At 39.1% G+C, this 19,545-nt stretch overlaps 1 protein-coding gene across 1 annotated transcript; it reads left to right on the top strand.

Moving 5' to 3' along the window:
• Positions 1-12,348: 12,348 nt before the first annotated feature.
• On the top strand, positions 12,349-17,240 carry Fcer1a (Fc epsilon receptor Ia). Its single transcript, XM_055613274.1, is given in 5 exon segments — positions 12,349-12,403; positions 12,802-12,822; positions 13,896-14,150; positions 15,841-16,098; positions 17,071-17,240. Coding segments are annotated over 5 exon segments (759 nt in total).
• The last annotated feature ends 2,305 nt before the right edge of the window (positions 17,241-19,545 follow it).

Here is a 19,545-nt window from a genome sequence, read left to right as displayed (position 1 = left end):
CATCCATATGTATTTAAAAGCTCTGTAAATGTTTTAGTCAAGGGAATGCGTGTATACAAGCACACATGCCTAACTGCATGTGTGCATGTTCTCCTGCTGTGAACAGTCAGACAGCTTTTCATAATCCTTCAAAGAAAAGCCGACTCTTTGCCAGGTTCTTCAGGCTCTGACAATCCATCCCATTCTCATCTCGATCTCATTTCATGCTCTTGCCTCTGCTCACCAAGCTTCCATCTTACTGTTCTCTTAATTCCTGGACCTCAATGGTCTTTCTTGTTACGGGGACTTTGAATTTCCCACTCTTTGAAATGTTCTCATCCCAGCTTTTGGTGTGTGCATCTTATCTCAATCTTTAATGTTATTCTCATTGAAAAGTTCCCCTTTTAAAACAGATTACCTTGTGCTTCCACAGGAACATTATTTACTGTTTGCAAACTTTACTGAAATGAAGCAGCTCCGTTTTAGTTGTTTCCTGTTTGCCAGCTCACCGGAGACTCACCACAGAGGGAAAAAGATTTTGTCTATTTACTGCTGTTTGTATCAGCAGGTGATAATAATGTGTTTTTGCCACATAACTATTTATACTAGATAAAAATGTATATGCATGATTAATACTATTCTTATATTGAAACCAAATGCGTTAGCTTGAATGGCAGAAAAATAAGGGTCAAATTTGAACCTATAATTAATTCATTTCTTTAGTCATAAGAGTTGAAATTCAGAAATTTCCTGTTTGGAAAATGTGATGCACAAAATACTGTTACTGAACTTCAGAGCTCAGTTTTATGAGATTAGACCACATAATTAACGAATAAGTTATAGTCAGATCCTAACTTTAATGAGGCAGACCTTGATAATTATATGTTGTCTTCTTATTTTAGACATCAGTATTATGACATTACTGAAATAGATAGTAAATTAGTAGTATGAATCCAACATAAAAATTAAGAAGATAATTTTGTATTTTATTTTGACTATTATGTATTGCTTCTAATTAGTTATTGGCCCATAGGTCACTTGGAGATAGGATTTTCTACATATATCTTTCCTTAATGTGACTTTGTATTAGCGATGATAAAGAGTCCTGCTTTCTGTTTGGAGTCTCTTAATGGTGGGTTTTGTCTTTTTATTTGAGCAGTCTGGAGGCTCCTTCACAGTACAACAAAACTGGAGTTACCAGTTAAAAAATGAAAATGCCTGATAAGGCTGCTCCCCCCTCAGGGGGAAGTGATCAACGAGCAGGCCAATCAGATTATGTCAGAGGCAGTCCCTCTTCCCATTACTAGGTAACCCACTTGGACACTGAACTGCCATGGGCTACACCTGTGCAGGGGTTCCAGGTCATCTCCACGAATAGTCCTTGGTTGGAGTATGAGTCTCTGGGAAGTTCCCTGTGTTCAAATTATCTTGTTCTGTTGCTCTCCTTGTGGAGTTCCTGTCCCCTCCAGCTCTTACTATTTCCCACTTCTTACATAGAATTCCATTCACTCTGCCCATCAGTTGGCCATCAGGCTCAGCATCTGCTTTGACAGTCTATACTGTAGAAGCTTTCAGAGGCCCTCTGTGGCAGGCCACAGTAGAGGACAATGCAGCCACTATTGATGAGAACTGATAGACTAAGATCAGAAAGAAGAGGAGAACCTCCCCTATCAGTGGACTTGGGGAGGGGCATGCATGCAGAAAGAGGAGGGAGGGTGGGATCGGGAGGGGAGGAGGGAGGGGCTTATGGGGGGATACAAAATGAATAAAATGTAATTAATAAAAAATTTTAAAAAATGAAAATGCAGAATGCTAGCTTATTAACTACTCACGTAAGTAATCTGTAATCTATATACTTATGCTTTTATTTTGTTGTCAAGGAACATTTGTGTGTACTGTCATTTTAAAAGTGGTTCTATCTTAAGTCCCTTGGCTATTCAGCCTCTGGTTCCTGGCTCTCTGGGCAGTGTCAGGGTCAGGCTCCCTCTCATGGCACGGGACTCATGCTGGACCAATCATTGGTTGGCTACTCCCACCATCTCTGAGCCTCCTCTACCCCAGCACATCTTGTAAGCAGAACAAATTGTAGATTGAAGATTTTGTGGCTGGAATGTTGTCCCAATCCCAATCCTTCCTCTGGAAGTCTTGCCTGGTTATGGGAGATGGCCAGTTCCTGCTCTGTATCCCCATTTTTAGGAATCTTAGCTGGCGTCACTCACATAAATTCCTGAGAGTTTTCATTGCACTAGGTTTCTAGCTTGTCTCAGAGATACCCGAAACATGACTGGAAAAAAAGGAAAAGAACAGAACAGAAAAGAAAAGAAAAGAAAAGAAAAAGAAATCAAATCAATCAATCAATAAAATGATTTCTAATAATATTTTACTATGCTCACAGATTGGTGCCTAGCCCAATTGTCATCAGAGATAGTTCACCTTGATGAAAACAGATGCAGAGCCAAACAAGTGGGGCTTAGAGAATCCTGAAGAGGAGGAAGGATAGTAGGGACCAGAAGGGTAAGGATGCCAAAAGAAAACCCACAGCATCTATTAACCTGGGTTCATAGATCTCATAGAGACTGAACCACCAAGCAGGAAGCCTGCATGGGAGTAAACTGGGCCCTCAGCACATATGTTAAAGCAGTGAGGCTTGGTTTTCTTGTAGGACTCCTAACAGTGGAATCAGGAGCTGTCTCTGACTCTGTTGACTGCTTTTGAACCCTTTTCCCTGCCGGGTTGCCTTGTTCAGCTTTATCAGAAGAGGAGGTGCCAACTCTTACTGCAACTTAGTAGGTCATGGCTGCTTGATATCCATGGGAGGCCTGCCCTTTCCTGAAGAAAGAGGAGGAGGAGTGGATGAGGTTGGGGGAGAGGGAAGCTGGAGCAGAAGGGACTGGGAAGAAAGGAAGGAGAAACGTGGGGTCAGGATATATAAATAAATAAATAAGTAAATGAATGAATGAATGAATGAATGAATGAATATCTTTTAAAAAAGTGTCAAACTCTGCTCATGAGAAACACAAGCTTAAAGAACTAGCCAAGGAGAGTTCCTCAATATTCTGACAATGTCTCTATTTTTAATAGTTAAGCATTACAATTCTACAAATCACATATCAGACCCCAAGTTTTCTTCTGGGGCCAAATCTTCACTTAAGTTTTTTCTTGAATTTCTACTGTCTGTGGGCATGGACAGTCTTGGGAGAGGAAAAGGCAAAGCGGTGATGAACACTGCTGGGACAGACTGAGTTCAGGCTGATGTTTCTCTTTCTGGGCCCATTTTATTTCCTGAGAACCTAGACCAGTTGTTTCCAGCCAAGGCCCTGTTTGCAGTCATGCTTTTCATGATACCCTATTTGCTGCTCAGATATGACATCTACAGATTAAAAACTGACTAGCAGATATTACCGTCGGGTTAATGAAGGTCAGGCTTCATTCTCACAGGACCTCTCTAAGGCTCTAAGTGAATCCTATATTTTTATAAAATTTACCAAATTAAGGTATCTGTGGTAATATACCTTGTTCCTGTTTTTTGTTTGTTTGTTTGTTTGTTTTTCTTTTTTTAAATGTACACCTAATGAAAAAATATAAAACTTTTAGTTTGTCCACAGTTTGTGGAGTTTTAGACTCCTTTGGGCGTGTGGTAAGGCAGAACATCACAGTTGGCATGCAGGGTAGGGTGAGCTGCTAGCCTTATGGTGGCTAGGAAGCAAACAGAGGATAAGCAAGGGCCCAGGTAAGGAGAGGGTTAGCTGAGGAGCTACTTAGCTCTGGGTTAGCATAACAGATGGTTTAAGAAACTTTCAGGTGTCATGATCTACTCCATCCCAGTGTAGATGTGAGTCCCAGGAAATACTTTCTCGGGAACAGGCACTCCTGGCTCCACAGCACGGAGACAGAAGCCGAAACACCCGACTGCAGGGTAATGTACCTGCCAGTGCTGGGCATTGCAAAACTGTAGGGAGAGAAAGAAAGACAAGAATAAAATAGCTTCCTGAGAAGCTAATCTTAAAAACAAAAAAGAGGATGCCTCATATATGTTTAATGTCATTAGCATAATATTTGAATTGTTTCAATGTCTAGCAAAAATACAAGTTTCCCCCCCACACACACAAAGAACTTAGTTAATAAGACGGAGGATTATACATACGTCACAATGATTTTTAGCTTTTGTGATGGGAATCAAGCGCCCAGGAGCATTAGAATGTCTGCGTTTGTGAGCACAGGCCCGTAGCACAACAAACAATAGCATCACGTGTTGAAATTGCAGTTCCATGCACTTCAGCTGCAATAATGGAAACTAAACACTGATCAATGATTTTGAAGGAACGAATTATGCTTTTAGCTTCCCTACTAAAGTGACATTAGATAATTACTGTCTAATCAAGGGGAATTCAAGCAATATGTAGGAAAGACACGTAGAAAAAGAAAAATACTATGGAAGAGTACATATGAGCAACAAATTAATTAATTCATGCTTGTGTTGTCAGGCTTGCTTTTTAGCATGTTGAGGTTTGTTTACCTGTTTTAAGTAGTCATCGAAATACCTAATATTGTATTCATTATTTTCTGTTTATTTTTGTTTTAGGAAGAGATCTCCAAATTACACAAATTTCAGGGTCCGAAAGTTGTGTCTACCTCCGTGTACCACCTATCAGAACAACTCAGAATTTTAATATGAGGGAGTAATAAAATCAAAAAATGATATAATAAAGTGGGGCCGTGGTGAGTAAGCAATAAACACACAGCCTAACGTGAGGGAGACACATGTGTCCCGACCATTGCAGAAGCTGCTGAGCTCATTTTTTGACGCATGAAGACTGAAGGATGTAGTTCCAAGAAAGAGAAATAGTACTCTTCCCTCAATATTCATGGCAGATTGTTTTCTGTAAAATAAGGTACATATGAGAAAATGCAAAAAGTGCTTTTGCATTTAATTGCCAAAGTCAAGAGAAATGGTTATAAAATTCAAAACTATGTCCAGAAGCAGGGAAGTTCTTAGCATGTAAGGCTGTCCTGATGCCTTGGGTATTACAAGGTGTTTGGCTGTCCACTTTTTCACAATACTTTACTTATACTTGTTATTGAGACAAACAATTACCAACACACACACACACACACACACACACACACACACACACACACTTCCCAAGGCTTTCTACAGATTTTTTCCTTCTTTCTTTGTTATTATTATTACTATGTATGTGTGTGTGCTCGCATGCTACTGGAGACTAGAGGTCAATGATCAGTTTTTCTTTAATTACAATCCCCCTATATTCAGAGACATAGTCTTTCATTTAACACGAACATCACTGATTTATCTAGCCATTTATCCAGAGAACCACAGTGGTCTTCTCTGCCCACCTGGCCTCACTGGGGTTAAAACAGGGCACCATTGTGTCCAGCTTTTGCAAGGATGCTGAAGATTAAACTCCAGTCCTCACGCTTGGAAGGCAAACATTTAACTAACTATGCTGTTTCTTCTGCCCTTTTCATTTGTTTTTGTTGGAGATAGTCTTACCTTGTAGCCCAGCCTGGCCTCAAGTTTAGCCCAGGCTTGCCTCAAGAGTGCAGCAATCCTTTTACATCTTCATCCTGAGTGTTGATTACATCATGAGCCACATTGAAAGCTTTCTCCCATTTTCTCCAATCCTAAATGAGAGCTGAAAAGACACTGGTGACCATACAGTATAACCACAGTTCTGAAAGTTAAGGATTCACAGTTCACCTATTAAAGTGTGAATGCTCTGGGCAGGGCCAAAACCTCTTATCTTACCTGCTGACAGACTAAAGATTCCTTTAAGAGAAGGCTGTTTCGATGTTTCAGTGATCTAAGTAAGCATAGAATAACCCCAGAACACACTACTTTTGGCCAGTGGGAAGACTTCAAGACAGGAATTTCTATCTGGAACCACATCTGCCAGTGACCTCTGGCTCCTGTCCTTTCCCTGCAGGCCCGAGAGTGATGCTGGAGATGCATCTCTTGGGTAAGGACGGCTCTCCTTAGTCTTTCAGGAGATGGGGTGGTGTGCAGCCACCCGTACCTTACAAAAATGCAGGCTCCACCCCCTCCCCTTTCTTACTCCCCCCCCCTCCAGAATATGTAGCCTGGCCAAAGAATGGCCCTGGCTCTGAGCAATGACAAACACCCAAGATCTGCATCTATAGGAAGCCAGAAAGTCAAGTCTGAAATCCTTTTGTTCTCCTGACTAGAAATGATGTTCATAGGCAAAGCTTACAGTCAGTAAGCTTTAGAAAGCCTTATGGTTCAGACTTTTTCTCAGCTTATAAGTTGCCACAAGATACCCTGTCTGCAAAGTGAGTGGCTGTTGATATATCTCAGAATAAGCAGCTTAAAATTCACACATGCCCACCCTACATGCTATGTCACAGAGTATGACACAGCCTACATTGTGCTGTGGTACATAGTTTTTGGTTCAGCTCTGCAAAATTATAGTGAGCCTTTATTTTTCTTCTATATTTTATAGATTAGCTAGTACCCAAGGAATATAACACTAGTTAGGAATGTTTTTCTCAGTCTATTGAGTTTTCATTTGCATCCAGAAAAGAACCACATATCTTTTAACCATTTGGCCTTCACTAACATCATTCAATTGGTATATGGCATGATCTATTTATAAATAGTCTATAATGTATTACTTTAACTCAATTAAGTTTTAATATCTGTTTATGGTTACCTTTAGGTTTGAATGACAGTGTTATTTTGCTACTAAAACATCAGGTATCAGATACATGTTTTCCATCTAGTCTCTATATGAGTGTTATCTCTGGGAAAATTTCCATCTCATTTGTACTTTCTAGTTAGAGAGAAATTATTCTTCAAAAGGGGGATGGAAGGGAATCATACTTGACATTATTTCATGAAGTCTAATTTTTCGTTTCCTGGGGTAATAATCTCTATCTGTGCCCAAGCCAGAAATTACATAATCTCTCATCTTTATCTCTTTCTGAGTGGCATTTACTGTGTGAGTCCTAGGAGTTTCTATTTCATTCTTTCAGATTTATTTATTTATTTTTTTGAACCGAAAGTAGGTAACCATTCAGGTCAAGACAAGAAGTGAAAAATATCAAGGCAACTGACTTCAGTGTGAAAACTCATCAGGAAGATAGCACCTGCTACTAAATGCTCTTTCTTGAGTAGACTCCTGTTTAAGTGACAGAAAGAAAACAAGACAGATACCCTCCTTGCCCTAAAAATATAGAAATAATTATGAGGGGTTGACAAGATGGCTCAGTGGGTACAAGTGTTTATTTGCAGAGCCCTGGAATAAAGTTTTCAGTACAAATAAAAACCTTAAAAAAAAAAACTGTGGGATGAACCCAATTAGAATGCCACCATGGCAATTATATTGTGTGGCTATGGATTGGTGGGCTGGTAAACCATCCCTTGGAGGAGAAAAAGAATGTGTAAAACAAGAAATGGATGAACTAGACCAAAGATTTCCTATCTGTCGTTGATGAGCTCTTGCCAATATAAGGAGTTTGTAAATAGGTATGACAGACCCTCTGGCATGCAACCTTATTATGTTGACTGAGAAAAGAACCACTATCTCTGTCTGGATATGGTGTGTACTCTCCTCCCAAATCACCTGAGTTCAAATCCTAAGCATTTAGTTGGCAACTGTTAAGTCCTTCAACGAACTGCCTAACCTCTCTATGATGTAATTTTCTCATTACTAACCACATAGAATTGGTAAGAGGGACACAATTGATAAGACATATTGCATATTTAGTGTTGTCCCTGATCAGTGTGTGATATTTATGAGACATATACACCATGAGGATACAAGTACACTGCCTTTTCAACATTTCATATCCAATATTATTGGACCTTTGTTTTATAGAACATATAGAATAAGCCAGCATATTGGCCCTTTTGGTTTCTGATTTTGGAAGAAGCAGGCAATGAATAGGCTAAACTCTGACATTTCTCTTTCAGGCATATTACAGGACAATAAAGTTCTGGTTAAAAGCTTCTTACTCTGAATCCAACGTCAAGGACAGCTCACAGAACAGAAATCCCATCGTTTATGCATGGCTATTAGAGTTTTATGTCTCCATGCCACAAAGTGAAATACAGATCAAGTCTCCCGGGAACCGGCAACAGGTTTAAATCTGAGCATGAGATGTCATTATATATTAAGTACATATGTTCTCAGAATCAAAATCCCATGTTAAAAAGTGAGATTCTATACAGTGTACTAATTTTGTTAAGCACACATTCTTCCTTCTTTTTAGATTCCACAACTTAACTGTCATAAAACCATACAAAGGCATAGAATGGTTTCTTAGATTTTTTTTTTTTTTTTGGTGTCCTGAGCTTATTGATCCCTTTCAGAACAATGTTTTCAAATGCATTCTCACAATAATAATAATAGTTACACAGGAAACTGATTAGTTTAAAACATATTTTCCATGTATTAAAACATCCCTTGTGCCTCAGAGCACATGTTCTTAGTAAAGATAAACTGAGTACAAGAAATGAGCAGCTGCACCATACACACAGTGGATAGAAAATAAATTTGGAGGACATTTTGCAAATAAGTTTAAAATGTATAGGATTCAAATTATGTTAAGCATGGTAAGTGAAACTCTTATTTACTCTGAGGTTTTGTCTCTTTGCTCATTTTAGAAATATATTCTAGTAATAAATGTATGGTTAATTCTTTCTGATGTTCACATTGCTCGTTGTTCACTATTTTTAGGGTGAAAAAGAACTATAATTTGTTTTTAAGCTTTAATGAATTCCTTTGGTTGAACTTAATGGTTTTCTGCTGTTGCTGCTTCTAATGCAGCTCCTTCATCTAGGTGTTGGACCGTAAATGTAAGCACTGGATGGTGAAGCAAATAAAGACAATCTCAGTAACCAACCCACCATCTTCAGACTAAGGAAGTACCTCTGAGGGATCTCAATCCTGTCCCCACTTCAGTAGCAGCATCTTGGACAGTGTGTAGACTTTAGGGAAGGCCCTTGTGGAAGCCGCGTGAGTCACGGGAAAGAGACAGCAGTTTTATTGAAGGATCTCTATCCTAAGAAAAAAGAACCTCCAAATCCTTCAATAAATTCTCGACATTGTGCAAAGTACAATCTGTCCCTGTTTCTTTCAGGATTGGGGAATTCAACCTTTACTCTCCCAGCACCTTAAACGAAACCCTTCTCCATTCCTTCATGGTTCTTCGCCCCAACAAACTTCCTTTCTGCTCCTGCTCTTTCGAGAGAACTAAGATTGCTGAAACTGCACAGCTGTAAGATACCAGTCACTGAATAAAATGCTTATGTGCATTTCCTTTTTCTTTAACCCAGCCCAAACAAATGTTTTTATTAAAATTATTTAGCAAATAATATTAATAAATAGAAGAATGGTATTTCTTAACATTTTTCACTTGTTAGATGCTGAGAAGTGTGTTTTATGTACAAGATTTCTTATTATATTTTATGATGAAGCTATTGTCTAGATATCACTGTTCCCAGTTTACAAGCAGAACCCAGGCAAATAGTCATTAGGGGTATTTGCTCTGTGAATATCAACGATGTGCTGTTTTCAGCTAAAAAGTCAAAGAAGACAGTAAGTTAAGAAGGAACATGAAGAGGAACTCTGGATCAGTTTCAAGGGGTTTGTGTGTGTGTGTGTGTGTGTGTGTGTGTGTGTGTGTGTGTGTGTGTAGATATGGTCACAACAATAATTTAAATTTAAATTTATTTTTTTATTTATTACAATTTATTCACATTGTATCCCAGCTGTAAACCCCTCCTTCCTTCCCTCCCAATGCCCTGTCCCAAGTCCACTGATAGGGGAGGCCCTCCACCCCCTCCATCTCACCCTAGCCTATCAGGACTGGCTGCATTGTATTTTTCTGTAAAATTAAAAAAATAAAAATAAAAAAAAAACACTGGCTGTTCTACTATTAAAACTTTTTCACTAAAACATTGCGTGACTGCATGTCCTGGAATTATGTTCACTATAACACTATATTTCTTTCTTAAAATGATTTTATTATTGTTATTTATTACAATTTATTTGATTTGTATCCAGGCTATGGCTTCCTCCCTCATCTCCTCCCAATGTCACCCTTTCCACTTATGTCACTCCCCTAGTCCACTGATAGAGGAGGTCCTCCTCCCCTTCTGCTTGACCCTAGCCTATCAGGTCTCATTAGGACTGGTTCCCTTGGTGGGGAAGGAGTGCAGCCTTGCCAGACCACAGAGGAAGACAATGCAACACTATATTTCTTAATTCCACTGAAAGCTGAAATTTTGGAAGACAGTGATGTGGAACCATTTTATGTCTAATTAAGTAGATTTCAATTGTCTCTGATGAAGAACCTAAATGATATACAGTGTTTTAATTACATCAAGCTTTGAGATGTGTGCGAGCACATGGTTTCCACCTATACCAGAATATTGACAAAAATAAGATGGAAACACACTATGGATTTTCACTGTGTCATCAACTCCGTCATTACTGGGAATATCAGATCTCAATCTGAACTGAAAGGAACCAGTGAATTAGTGAGATGGGCCCTGGAGAAGAAAACTCGTGTGCATTTATAAAAGAAACCTCCTTCATGTTGAGTGATCATAAAATTTAAAGTTGACCAAAGCTGGGATGTAACTAAGATGAAAATGCCTTGATCCAGTAAATGGGGATTCACATCCATCTACTTTGTCCACCACCTTGGACCATATCAAGACCCTGTGGAGGAAGAAGCTCCCAGGCTGTCTGCAAAGAAGCAATCAGCTAGTGGATCACAGTGACTCAGATGGAGACTTGCAACCTAAGCAAAGGAACAGGAGATTCAGTAGGAGAGTGCTTGAAACTGAGAGGAATCTCAAAGCATTTCAACTATTGTTCTCCATGATATTTTATTTATCTTCTTTATTTTACTTTATTTTATTGAGATTTCACTTTACTTTAGTCTGAATGCCTTATCTAAAAAACAACAACAAAAAGAAAGAAAAAGAAAAAACTGAAAACAAATTTTGAATTGTGTGAAAAGGTAAACTCTCATTCACAATTGGTAGGAATGCAAACTGGTATAGCCACTATAGAAATCATGGCAGAAAGATTTTTTAAAAGCTAAAAGAAGATATAGCATGTAAAATATATATATATATATACATACCTGTACATGTAAATATATACGTATATTTTATCTAGTAAGCTAGTGTCCCACAGAGGGCCTCTGAAAGACTTTACCCAGCAGGGCATTAAAGCAGATGCTGAGAATCATCACCAAACTTTGGGCAGAGTGCAGGGAATCTTATGAAAGAAGGAGAGTATAGAAAGACCTGGAAGGGTCTGGAACCAGACCTTATCTGGGCCTACGTTTCTTTTCTGAGACTGGTACTCCAACCAAAGATCATTCATGGAGATAACCTAGAACCCCTGCACAGATGTAGCCCATGGCAGCTCAGTCTCTGAATGGGCTTTCTAGTAAGGGGAACAGGGGCTGTCTCTGACATGAACTCAGTGGCTGGCTCTTTAGTCACCTCCTCCCTGAAGGGGGAGCAGCCTTACCAGGCCACAAGGAAGACTATGAAATACAGTCCCAATGAGACCTGATAGGCTAGGGTCAAATGGAAGGGGAGGAGGACCTCTACTATCAGTGGACTGAAGAAGGGGCATGGGAAGAGATGAGGGAAAGAGGGAGGGCGAGATTGGGAGGGGATGAGGATGGGGCTATGGCTGGGATACAAAGTGAATAAACTGTAAAAAATAAAAATTATATTAAAAATAAATAGATATGGGGTGTTCTTAAACAGAGCATCATAGTCACTAAGAGATTGATTTTGTGATTATATTTTTACATGCTTAAAGCCCAAATTAGCCCTTTAATAGGTGGTGTCATAGCACAGATTACGTAACCTCTCTGAAATCTTATTTTCCTATCAATAAAGTACAGATTGTAATAAAATCTAATTAAATTAGTTAGTGAAATTTAACGTAAGATTTTTGTGTAGAGTATCAGTTATATTTACCTCGGTGCCTGACACTTATCAAGGGATTCAGTATCTCTTTTATTCTGCAGTCCTCTTTATCCTGTGTTTCTAAGTCTCACATCAAATGCTTATGCATTGAAAGACACCTTAAGGGATCCCTGTGGCTCTGCTTTGACCCATGGTCCTCGCCCATCATTTTCGAGGTGGACAGCTGAAGATACAGTGGGAGCAAATGGTGACTATGGAATTGCCCAATTCGGCACAACCCTGTTATCATCTCTGGAGAGAGCCTAGCCCCGGCATAGCTGATGATAACCAGATACGATGTAAAAGACATTTCCTTCTCCTTTGTGGTTTCAAGCCTGCTTTTGAAGCCATAGCTCTCTGGTGCAATTAGCACCTGCGCAGAGGAAATGGCTACTGCCCTTGAAGGATCTGCTCAGCTGAGGCTAGCACTGCTGCTCATCTGTAAGTACAGGTTCACGTTATTCTCCACTCCAAGGGACCAAAATGCATCAAGAGAACATCAGGGTGGGGATATTGAGGGTTTCGGTGTGACTTTGTAGCACATAGGCAAACCGTGGGGTGTTTTTCGGGCACTGTGTAGTAGAAAGAAGCAGAGGAAATCGGGCTGAGCAGCGTCTCAGTGGAAAACCAGGCTAACAGCTTGACTCTTTTAGTCCTCTGGCATCTACTAATGTACAACACAGATACCAACAGAGGAGGATAGAAGAAAAAGCTCAGATCCTCCTCCCTATTGATCATTAAAAATTTATGATTGTGGGTCCCTTTCCCACACTGATCCCAGTCCGTGTCTGGGAAAACTGGGGACAGATGCTAATTTTTACCCTTTATTAATTTTGCAGCTCTGGGTGTCAGGCTAACAGGTGAGTCCTTTGTTCTTGTATCTGGATTTTGCTAATCTCTTGTTGTCTGTTTGTGTCCCATCATGCTTTCTCATACTTTTGAATCTTCTTCTTCCTGGAAAGTCTGCTTCCCAAATCTACTTCAGAACCTTTCTTTTTATTTCTGGCCCCCAAATTTCTCTTATACCATTTCCCCCTTCTCAAGTAGTCTCCTCTTCTGCTTAAGCCAACAGCAATGTCTGCAGTGATGTTTCTTTGCGTATCTTCTAGACTTTTCACACACATTCACCCAATTTTCATATTACTATAGTTATTGCTATTTTATAATTAAAAATCCTGTGGCTACATCACTTATTGAAGGTTTCACAACTGATGAAAACTGGATTCTATCTTAAGTCCCTTGGGTATAAATATAATGTTTCTTGATTATATCATCCTTTGTCATCACCACAAACTGCTTCTTATGTTCTGTTTAGTTTTTCACCACATCTCCTTGCTCCTGGAAGCCATTCAAAGTTGATGCCCTCTTGGTGCTTTGCATGATCTTTTAAAATTGCAAATATTTCTCGCTGTATGTCTTCACAATTAAATAGTTATAGAAATCTAGAGCTCATATTTTATCAAGTATAGTCTGAAATGATTGACAGTTGCTCCTGATATGTTTTAGTGATACCGTCTTTAATATTTATCCATTATTTCTACATTCAACCATTCAATAATTCTTTAGCAAATACTAACTATATGCCAGTGATTATACTGAGCAATGATCTGGTGTGACAAATATTACTTCTTCCTTAAAAATGTTTCAAATTACAATAATTGATCCTGAAATTGAAGTTACAAGAATAAGAGTAGGTTATCACATCATAAAATAAATTACGTCCATTGTTTACAAATATCTTGTGTTTGTGCCCTATCTTTAGGCCTAGATTGGTTGCTCCCTGAGACCACATCACTGTTTTCTTCCTAGACATCAGGACAGTCTTGTTACTAACATGATGCACCATTGATTGACTATTGATGTGTTTGTAGTTGTGAGATTGGATAATTTTCAATGACTTAAAACTTATCTTCACAATTTTACTTTCTATAAGCCACTCAGAAATCTGTGGTGTCCTTGAACCCACCATGGATTACAATATTTACTGGAGAAAACGTGACTTTTTCTTGCCAAGGAAACAATTCCTCTCAAACGAAGTCTACTAAATGGATCCACAATGGCATTATATCTAAGGTGACGTCTCCCCGTTTGGTCATTGCGGGTGCCACCTTTCAAGACAGTGGAAAATACATATGTCAGATCCAAGGACTTTACAAGAGTAAACCTGTGTACTTGAGAGTGATGCAAGGTATGTAATCCATATCGCTCACATAAAGAGTGACCCATTAGAGCAGCTCTTCGCAACCTTCCTAACGCTGTGATCCTTTGATCAAGTTCCTCATGTTGTGCTGACCCCGTCCATACAATTATTTTTCTGTTGCGAATTCCTAACTGTAAGTTTGCTATTGTTACGATTCATGAATATTTGTATTTTCTTACGGTCTTCGGCCACCCAAGTAAAGGTTGTTCGACCCCGCAAAGAGGTTGTGACCACAGGTTGAGAACCAAAGTCGTAGGTGACAGCAGTAGCATATCTGCTCAAGACAATTCAGCGCCCTTTTGCATTGCTCCTTACGTCTGCTTTCAGCCGTCTAAGCCGCTATTAGTTATTCCTCTGCTCAATTCTCACATCTGTTTTACCGAGGTATAGATTTGTATTCTGTGATCAAATGGCATGACAGGTATGTGAGCACTGCAAAAATCTGAACGTGGATTCTTGGATCACAACGTTCGGGCAAAGATTTGCTCTGCACAATCTGTGTGCCATTAAAACTACCTCAGCACATGCCTTGTGTCCTTCACTGTTACTAAAACAATTCTCCTGTTTATTTATTTATTTTTTTATTTTAATACTTAAACAACTTATCTAGGTATCAGCAAATGCTGAATGAACAAACTATTTTTCGAAAGGAAAAGTTACAGGTGGCTATTTTTCTTGAGTGAAAGGATACATTTTAACATTTATAAAATTCCAAATACAAAATAAACCATGTACAATAGTCATTTATTTTCTGGTAGTAGACTTTAGAGAAGCCTCAAAGGGATTATCTTAAATGCAGTATTCTATCACAAGTTAGACATATTCTCATTCAAAACTCTCCATTCATGAATGTTTTACAATTCATTAAAATAACATTAACTGTAGAATATGATTCTTATAACTTGCTGAATCCTTGTTGACAAATAATCATTGAGTATCTAAAAACTCTTAAAATCTGTGTTAGATACTATTGAAAAAAAAAAAGCCAAGAATCAGACACAGCCGTGTATCTTTGTGGATCTATATAGAGAAGAGGACAATGAATTACAAATTAAACTAATAGTTAAATTGATGTACATATTTTAAAGAGGTACTTTGGCCGTTTCCTTTCTTTCTTTCTTTCTTTCTTTCTTTCTTTCTTTCTTTCTTTTCTTTCTTTCTTTCTTTCTCTCTCTCTCTCTCTCTCTCTCTCTAAAATTCCAAATACAAATTATACAACTATTCTTAAAAACAGAGCTCAGAAGCCTCTGTGAAGAAAGAAAGAAAAAAATTTTCCTAAGTTCAAACATTTATGTATGAATATGTCTGTCTCCTCCCTTTTTAACTAGCTCCAGCTAGAAGAGATTTGAAGGGAATTCTGACCTTTCGGCTTTCCACAAGTGGGGTCAGCTGTAGAGCACAAGACATTTTATGACTCCAGACTGACTTGCTAGGGAGAGAAAGGATTCACTGGTGTAGATTTCAGACTATACATATTATTTTGTCTTTGTTCTTTAACTGATCTCACGAACCAAGAAACGGGCTAATGGCCATTTGTGGATAACCCCATGTATCTGTCTGTGGATATATCTGTCTGCTCCTCTCTCTTTCCCTCTCTCTCTGTCCCCCTACATCAAGGCTCTTATCTATTGTTATATATATTTTAAAAACTAACAAAAATATAATGAATACTCTCCAGAGTGGCTGCTCCTTCAGACTTCTGCTGATGTGGTCTTAGAAAATAAGTCTTTTGACATCAGATGCCATGGCTGGAAGAACTGGAATGTCCGCATGGTGAGCTTCTACAGGAATGACTTTGCTTTCAAGTACGTTTATGAGAGCCCCAAAATCTCCATTAGAGATGCCACACTTAATGACAGTGGCACATACTACTGCACAGGTCGACTTAGGCGGCTGAAGTACACGTCTGAGAAACTCAGAATTACTGTAATAAAAGGTAAGCCAAGAAATAAAAAAAAATAATCTATAACAGTGGAAGAGAAAATGGGAATATGAGTCAGGGTTTAAAGTTAGTACAACAGGGGCATTTGTGACGGTCTGGAAAGGCTAACAGATCTGTAACGAGGAGATCCAGGACATGTCTCCACAGTAGAGTTCTTATTTGCTATGGGTTAATGGTAATACCTATGCACAAAATGGGAATTTATAAACATTAATGGGATATTTTTTGTCAAATGGCTTTATAAACTGTAAAAGCCTATCCAGGAATAAGATACATTTTGAAAAAAATATCTATTGCTCTTAAGAAGAATGTTTGCATTTATTAAATTGAAAGGGGTTTGGCAAGCTGAAGAAAGCAAGGATACAAAGAGGTTGAAGAGTCCATATTAGTTGAGGGTGGTGGGGAAAAAATTCAACCCATCAGCAAGCTGTGTGCACAGGCCTGGAAAGATGAGAGTGTGCCCGCTCAAGACAGGCAGGTGGGCTGCCCCAATGGCTCATAAGCAAAGCTGCTCCTACCGAATGTCTTGTAAGAGGGGAACTTTGAAATGTTTGCCTCTGATGGAGGAAATTTTGTTTGATTTTGGCATGCTTATAATTATCTATATATTAAAAAATGCAAGACAGCCAAACTCAAAATTGTGCCCTGATGTTTAATTATCCCTAATTCCATGCTCTGGCCCTTCCACATCCAAATCATCAACTAATGGAATCTTGTTTGCTACGACTTCCACTGGTTAGAAGAATCACTAGACATGGGTTAATGGGAATCACTTATCCCTCCAAAGTGCTCTAGAGAACACAGACTGTAGAACTCAGCATATTGGGTGTTCTTCCTGTTCTTGGATACCTCATCATGCTAATGATGGATAATCATGCATCCCTCTTAAGGAAGATGCATCTCTGAGCCTCATTTTTAATTTTCTAATCTGAATTATATATTTGTTGTATCTACATTCCATTCTAGCTTACAAAAGCAAGTATCGTTGGCTACAATTAATTTTCCCATTGTTGGTGGTGATTCTGTTTGCTGTGGACACAGGGTTATTGTTCTCAACCCAGGAACAGTTTGCATCAATCTTGAAGATTGAGAAGACTAGAAAAGGCAACAAAGTTGGATCCTAACTCTTAACCTAGGTGCATAAAGGAACTGAGGTCATTGCTGAAGACAAAATTCTTAACTGTAATTTTTCACAGTGTTCTCAATAGCTTCTCAAATGGCAAAGGTCACTCACATTATCCATAGAAAAGTCTGTGCCCTAGGATTTGCATAAATGCTTTGTTAAAAACAACTGCGGCTGATTAAGTGACATGTAATGGCAAATGCTCAATAAACGCAGGCTTAATGTGTAAAAGAATGGGTTAATTTATTCATTTATATTTGTAAAAGGGAAGCACAATTTGAATAAAGTAAGTGTGGGGTCATGGGACATGGTACTTTTATTAATTTGATTGTTTTCTTCTAGAAGAAAGACCATGAGGTATAAATACGATTCGTCTGATTTTCTATCATTATAAGAAGACTAACCCACACATGTTAGACATCGACATCAAACTTGATTCTTTTACTTTCTAGGTTTGTGATTTGAGAAAAGCTGTTTATATATTTATGAGTCAAGTGTTTCGTTTTCTAAAATAGGAGTGAGGATAGGCATTGTGTCTAGCTCAGCTCTTGCTCCATGCTCATGCAGACAATGAGTTGGGACTTAAGAAAAACTTCTTGGGTCAGGAGAACACTGTCAGTGGTGAACAAGGGCTTATGGCAACCAACATGTGAGAACAGAGGGACTCAAGTTTGCCCAGACTCTGCACCTACTGACATTGTGGGTAACCTTCAAACACTGTCTAGATCTAGATTTTTTTTTTTCAGTTTAGTCCTTGTATGAGATTCTTTTTTTTAAAATTTTTTTATTAATTACACTTTATTCATTTTGTATCCCCCCATAAGCCCCTCCCTCCTCCCCTCCCGATCCCACCCTCTCTCCCCTTTCTGCATGCATGCCACTCCCCAAGTCCACTGATAGGGGAGGTTCTCCTCTTCTTTCTGATCTTAGTCTATCAGTTCTCATCAAAAGTGGCTGCATTGTCCTCTACTGTGGCCTGATAAGGCTGCTCCCCCCTCAGGGGGAAGTGATTAACGAGCAGGCCAATCAGATTATGTCAGAGGCAGTCCCTCTTCCCATTACTATGTAACCCACTTGGACACTGAACTGCCATGGGCTACACCTGTGCAGGGGTTCTAGGTTATCTCCATGAATAATCCTTGGTTGGAGTATGAGTCTCTGGGAAGTTCCCTGTGTTCAAATTATCTTGTTCTGTTGCTCTCCTTGTGGAGTTCCCATCCCCTCCAGCTCTTACTATTTCCCACTTCTTACAGATCTAGATTTTTATTTGCTAAGAAATGTTAGTGTGGTATACATGGTAATTACTTCAGCTCTTTATTTTAAAAGATGGTTACATGGTTATATGATGGGAACCTCTTTCCCTTCCTCCTCTCCATTATTTTCCTCATTTTAGAGAGTAAGAAATGACTACCTTCCTGCCACACGGGTTCATGTAAACAGGTGTGGTGAATGTAGAGGAGATTTCTCCTGGAACACAGGCAGGGGAAAGTCCCCACAGGAAATCCTTGGGTGGTTTTATGAGAAACTTTCTCTGCTTCCTGCCCAAGATTTTTTCCGGGATAAAGCCTTCAGACCATAGGATTGTCACCACACACAACTGAGACACATTGTTCTGCAGAGCCCTACAGTGTCAGTGTCTCTGGCACTGAGCTGGACAGGAAGTTCCTCCTTTGTCTCAGGCTTGGTTGTGATGCCAAATCATCAGAGTTAGGAACTGAGAGGTGCTTGATGGGTGGAAATTCCAGGCTTGTTCAGCTTGAGAAACATCTGAAGGAATTTCGAGAATCCTGAAGATGGCATTTTAATTTTGCCTCCCTCTATCCCCAGTCAAGCTTGGGAGGGCCATGGACAGAGCAAAGAGATGAAAATCCCAGCTGCTTCTCACTGGGTGCTGAACATGGCCAGGCCCCTTGCAAGTCTTTGAGATTCTGTTTGTTTCTGTATAAGAGGGGTTTGGACAAGGTGATTTCTCCAGTCTCCTGGACCTCAGACATTGCCACTCCGTTTTCATGGAGCGATTATCTAGGTGCAGACATTCAGAAGTCTTTGCCCACCCAGTGTCTGTGTGGATTTCTTTTCATTCTCCATCACTGGGAACTCAAATATGTCACTGCCTCCGTGTGCTGATTGTCATAAATTCCTAGTTAACTCCAGAACTGTGTCTGCCATTTCTGTTTTATTTATTTAACTTTCATGGTCATTCACATTCTATTCCAGAAGTAACTTAGAAAATGAGACCAATATTTATATAGTTAGTGGCACCCAAATTATACTCTTTTTTAATAAGATATATATATTTCAATTGAAATATAAAACAT

The sequence above is a fragment of the Psammomys obesus genome, unplaced genomic scaffold (genome assembly GCF_907164565.1).
Source record: "Psammomys obesus unplaced genomic scaffold, mPsaObe1.curated_primary_1811, whole genome shotgun sequence".
Taxonomy (NCBI): Eukaryota; Metazoa; Chordata; class Mammalia; order Rodentia; family Muridae; genus Psammomys; species Psammomys obesus.
The sequence above is the reverse complement of the archived record's forward strand: the minus strand, read 5'-3'. Positions and strand labels throughout refer to the sequence as shown.